General features: G+C 45.2%; 1 protein-coding gene across 1 annotated transcript in view; it reads right to left on the bottom strand.

Annotated features, from left to right (window-relative positions):
* Positions 1–523: 523 nt before the first annotated feature.
* The window catches only part of OS9 (OS9 endoplasmic reticulum lectin), a 47505-nt gene continuing 42028 nt past the window's right edge, over positions 524–6000 (bottom strand). The window contains exons 14-15 of the mRNA XM_060252618.1: positions 4233–4345; positions 524–2444 (exon numbers count right to left, since the gene is read on the bottom strand). Coding sequence (XP_060108601.1) covers positions 2304–2444; positions 4233–4345 — 254 coding nt within the window. The 3' untranslated portion in view covers positions 524–2303. The remainder of the gene's footprint in view (positions 2445–4232; positions 4346–6000) is intronic.

Raw genomic sequence — 6000 nt, 5'->3', positions numbered from 1 at the left:
TCTACTGCTTTGTTCTAATCTATAGCATCTCTGAAAGTTATAGATTCTGTTCTTTAATGTTTCATCTTGATGTCAATACAAGTTTCTGTATGTCCTATTTACATATCATGTCAAACTTCATGGAAAGGCATCACCAAGGCCCTTATCAACAAGCTAGATGGAGGTTTAAAACTACTTCAGAAGGCTTGCTCAGAAGGCAGAGGAAGAAAAGGGAGGAAGAGATTAGAGTTATACCCCACCCTTTACTCATTGCTCAGAGCAGCTTACAATTTCCTTCCCTTCCTCTCCCCACAACAGACACCCTGCTCTGAGGAAAACTTGTGACTCACCCACAGTCACACCAGCAGCTGCTTGTGGAGGAGTGGAGAATCAAAGCCGGTTTTCAAAGATAAGCTCTTAACCACTACAACCGAACTAGGTCCCTATCTCACCTCTGGGGTGTGTGTGTGTCTCAGCATACATAGTTATTAGTGCTCACGGTGGTTTATGTTCAAGGGGTCATATCATAGTCAAATCGAAGAAGTTTCAATTTTTAACAGCATAATTTTTATTTATTTTGAAAACAAGTCACAGGTTTTTCCCTCTCTCGTTTCTCCAGATTCCTAGCATTTCCCGTTTTCCTTCAGGGAAAATAAAGTAGATCCCTCCTAATACGGCCTCCCCACAAGGATTCTTTTTCCTTCCTGGATCTTCCCATCTGTGCTCCTCTATCCATTCCCAGGTACAATTTTTAAACTGGGACATTCTGGCGCTTCATTTGGATTTATACAAGAAATGAGCCACCCCACCCCACCCCGGCAAGGTCCTACAATAGGGCACCTTCATAAAAGTTCTGCAAACGTATAAAATTTTATTCAGTCAATGAATCAAACCTGCTTCGAAACCAGAAAGCTAATGGAACCTTCAAGCAACTGTCTGGCCCTACGGCATACTTCCACATAGTGACACATTGGTCTATTAAAGAAAACATGTGTCACGCTACCTAATCTGCTACGGAGATAATCCGATACTCACAGGTTACATGTAACACCAACAAAACAAACAGCAGACTCAGGAAATCCAGACTGGGCTGGGCTGGATTTATTGATAGAAAAAAAATAATGAACGAACAGTGTTATCATCCCATGTGTGTCAAGGAGGTGGGAGGGTCGTGTTGTTCCTGCCCCACCTCTTCCTTGGGCAGAATTCTCCACCTCCGGTAACCCATGAAGTAGCCCTGATTATTCAGCATTTGAAGTAGATTGTCGTCATCTCTCTGCAAGAGACCTCAGCCCCACTTGCAGCTCTGAGACTTCACAGAAGTAAAACAAACCCAGCTAGCTTTCTACACGTGGCTTTGCCACACGATCTACAAGCAAAGCTGTCTTAATGCAGTCCATACGCTCCTATGTCTAGGGCCCTAGTATGACTGAAAACACAACTGGAGAACACCACCCACAAGAGGGGTCAAGTTGCCTTCTCTCTGCCTCTGCCCACTTTGAACTGTATCTTTTTCCTGCTGGGTTCATATAAGTCCAAAGCTGCACCATGGTGCAAAGGCAGCTTAGAAGTGAACTACAGGAAGGACCAGAATTATGCTTTGCTCAAAGGAGGAGATGCTGGAAAAGCACAGAGGGAGGGAGGGAGGGAGGGGAAGTACCAGCTCCTTCTTTCCCCCACCCTCACCACTGCCTGCAGCTGTGACAATTCAAGGCACGCAAGTGATGTTGTCATCACGCAAGCCTGGAAGGGTGGTGGTGGTGGTGAAGTTTCCTCCAAGCACATGAGGGGCCTGGGGAAAGGGAGGGCTGTGCCACCTTTTTTCCCTGGACTTGAAGGTTGACCTGCAGGGCCTTTCCACAGGGGGCTCCTTGCCATGCAGTTTTGGGCCAAGATGCTTTTTTTTTGGAACGGGGGAAGAGAGAGCCACTCAAAACTCTCAGTCAGGCAGCCAAGCTTGGTTTGTGCATTCCTAACGCCTAAGACAGTCAGCCTACAGGAGGCTGGGGCTTTGTTCAGCAAGGGAAGGTACTTAAAAGTTTCTGTCCGGAGGGAAAGGCTGCTGTTATGAGCCGATGGAAAAGACGTTAGGACAAGACAGGAAGAGCAGCTGAGAGGGACAGGAGCCCGTCTAGGAAGATGGTCCGCTCCTGGGAACAAGGGACATTCCCCTCCCCCTCACACCTCCTCCCCTCCTTTGTATGGATTCAAGTGAGACTCTGCCTCTATGCAAACACACCAATCCTCCAGGGAAAGGAAAGGTGCCAGCTATGTCCTGCAACAGAGTAGCCACAGTTGCCCGAGTTCTGAAGGTCAAAGGTCTCTCAGAAATCCACATCGTCTGAATCGGCGCTGCCAGTTGCCTGCAGCTCCTCCTGGCTGTGCCCCCAGACGAAGCGATAGTTGTCTTCCAGTTGGCGCTGACGCTGCTGCTCTTTGTGTGCCTCCCTTTGTGTGCCCTGGATCTGAAAGGAGGGAGAGAACAAAAGGCCCTGTTAACTCTGGAGAGTGGCACACAAGCTTGAAGATGTTTTTAGGAGCTTGGGGTGGAGGTGCCCATCTTCTGACTCGGCTGAAGGTTTAAAATGTATCAAAAACTTGCCCATCTCTTTGGGCCTCAGATAACAGCCAGCCCCTGCCCCTCATCATCTGACGAGCACACAATCGAGCAGAATACAGACAGGGCATTCTGAAAGTTATAGGAACACATTGTGCAAAACGGAACCATTCAAGAGGGCTTTTCCGCATGAGTAATGGGGCTGCACTGCATAAAAGGGTTTTACAAACTTGCTTGGATAAAAGATTGGGGTCTGTGGTTAGCGTATTGTGCTGCATTTAATGTAATTTATGTAATTACTGGTACTGCTTAATGCGTCCTATGAATGCTGTGCTTCAGGTCTTTCTGGTGGTTCCAGACTCCTAAAGTCCTAATCCACTGGCTACTGAATTTCCCATTTCTTGTGACTAAATAGACTCACTAAGTGTAATCTGCCTTGAATCTCTGTGGGAAAGGTGGACTATAAACAATGCACGTCAATAAATATTAAAATGGTATTTTAAAAAATGGTTGCAAAAGCAGTCAAGTTTACATGGCACTCAAAAGGTGACAAGCAAAAAGTTCCTATAATATAGCAAAAAGAAGTTATAAACAGGGCTGGATCCAGACAAAGTTTTCCACTAATATCTCCTTGCTGCTGCAGGAACCCCCCCCCACAACTTGAGCTCTCCCTCCCCCCGAAACAGCATTTGGGGGAGATCTGTATATTGTAGGGGGGAGTGCACCGAGGAATGCCTTGTGTGAGCAAAAAAAGCAGGTTAGATCCATCTCATGGAATACACCTTATATTGCCTGAGACTGGATTCCAGAAGCCACCACCAAGAGCCCTTTCCTCTAAAGTTACCAAAATTCCTTTTGTTCAAACCATTTCCAACCCCCCCCCGCCCCAATCCCCCCTCCCAGACCTTAGATGCCAAATCATGTTTAACCAGCCTGAGCTCAAGCACACAACTTCTACTTCTAAACATTAAGTTCTTTACAAACCAGATAACCAGCTTTTATTTCGATTCTTCCTTCTGAGGAACAACAACCCCCCCCCCCAAAAAAAACCCCAACCTTTTTAAAGGCTACTTGAGACTGGCTGAGAATCTTGTCCTTTAGCCAAGGAAGGAAAGCGCTGAAGGCCTGCCAGTCACAAGGTGTAGTCAAAGCTGGCTTTACTACCTGAGCCAGATGTAAGGCAAGAGATTACCTCACTCATGAGGCAATTACCATACTTCTTATGAGGCAGACAGTGGGAGCTTCTGCTTCGAGTGCCCAATTAAAATTCACACTCATGCTTGAGGTTGGGGGAGAGGAAGAAGAAAGAGGACTTTGGATCTTCAAACAGAAGATGGATTTGATCTGCTTTGGCTGCCCATGTCTTAAAGTTTAGTCAACAACGGCCGGGGTTTGGCCACAGTGGGGTTGATCCACAGTCATAACCTTTGAATGACCAAAAAAAAAAATCCACCTGAGGCAGACACCTAATCTCACCTCATGACAAGGCCACCACCTTTAAGATGAAAACTCAGAAATAAAGAACAACAGGCTGAGGAGTGTTACCCTCACCGCTAGCCATAGTGGCAGCCTTGGACTGGAGGAGGAACTTCCAGGTCAGAGGGCAGTTGTAAAAGCCTAGAAACTTTTAGAAACCTGCTCTGGGGAGGATACAAGGACTACCTCTTACACCTTTGCCGCATCTGAAAGTTCTCACCAAAATGTTGAGGAAAATGTCCTTGAGGTTCTTTGTGTCCTCTTCTGACAGCCAGTGGGTGTCATCATCGTCGCCGAGGCCACCTGTCGTCACAATCTTGATTTCAATTTTACCTGCCCAGGTACAAAGCCAGCCAGTGTGGTTAGCTGCTCCCTGAACAGCACAGGAATTGCTTTCAGAGAAACGACAAGTGGAGACACTTGGCGAGGGAGGCTCTTCTGGCTTAATAGAAAGCCCTCCCCCAACTCTGAGAAATGATGCCAAAAGACACAGAATCAGGACTTAAGAGAAGGAACAGTAAGAGATGGAGCAGCATGAGAACTTGCAGGAATAATTCACCCAGGCCCAAACTTCATGGTATGTGCAGTAGCCACCAGCCTATGTCTCCGATCTGCATTGTCCTTAACAACAACAAGTCTACGTAACACCACCTCCCATCCATCATCTTAAGATCTAATGTTAACTGCAGATGGGGCATTCTCCCTTCCACCTCTCCAAAATGCTAAACTGCATTTCAGCACTCTCTTTGCATTTAGTTTTATTTAACTTATTGCCTAAGAGAGCCAGTTTGGTGTAGTGGACTCTTATCTGGGAGAACCGGGTTTGATTCCCCACTCCTCCACTTGCAGCTGCTGGAATGGCCTTGGGTTAGCCATAGCTCTCGCAGAGCTGTCCTTGAAAGGGCAGCTTCTGGGAGAGCTCTTTCAACTCCACCTACCTCACAGTTTGTCTGTTGTGTGTGAGTGGGTGGGGGGGAAGGTAAAGGAGATTGTAAGCCGTTCTGTGACTCTGAGATTCAGAGTATTGGCAGAGTATAAATCCAATATCATCGTCCTCTTATAAGACAGTGCTCTGCTGGTACAACTTTTTTGTTCACCTTTATTGTGGCAGAATTTATTAATCTGAATACTCAAATGAGCCTAAGTTTCATGTCGGAAGCACCACTGACCTGAATTAATAGTGACAGACTAAACACAGCTTTGTCATATAGATAAGGGAAAGGCCTTGTTATGTAGGGATTACAATCGTGTGTCCTTGGCCTTCCTATATGCAGAGAACAGTTTACATTTTTGATATGGTTATCACATCTTCCGCATATTTCTTGGGCACAGCAGATAAGGCTAACTCAGAGGTCACAGATGTGCACTGTATCTTCTTTGTTTCGACTATATTCTGGCCTCAATCTACTGAAGTCTCCCAGATTCTCAGGCTGATAATTGATTATCTGTGACTCTTCTCTTGTCCCATAATTTCCTTTCTTATCTAGGGTACGAGTTCAAAGTATGGTTGTAGTAGAAATTTTTGCTTTTGATAAGATTATATTGATAAGATTAGCCTTACATCACCCGATTTAAACAACCTAAGTGTCTAGAATGTATAGATGGTCAAAGACTTGTTTCCTCTGCGCTAGACAACAGCAGCTCCTTTTGAGATCTTGGTGACCAGTCCAGAACGTTATGTATTTCAATTTTGGCAAATGATTCAGCAAGAGATCTCAAAAATTTTGGGTTATAATATTAAGAAGGTACCAAACATCTTTTTTGTTGGGATTACAAATGGAATAATTTCCGAAACAAGATAGAACGATAATTTGGTACATGCTTTCAGCTGCAAGGACATTATATGTGCAGATGTGGAAGCAGGATAAAATACCAGAAAAGTGGGACTGGACTTTAAAAGTTAAGCATTGGAGTGAAATGGACAAGCTTACAAGAATCTTAAAAGAAAATGATTTAGAGAAGTTTAAAAACGAATGGGGAAAATTTCA

The sequence above is a fragment of the Heteronotia binoei genome, chromosome 13 (genome assembly GCF_032191835.1).
Source record: "Heteronotia binoei isolate CCM8104 ecotype False Entrance Well chromosome 13, APGP_CSIRO_Hbin_v1, whole genome shotgun sequence".
Lineage (NCBI taxonomy): Eukaryota > Metazoa > Chordata > Lepidosauria > Squamata > Gekkonidae > Heteronotia > Heteronotia binoei.
This window is presented reverse-complemented; position numbering and strand designations above follow the sequence as displayed.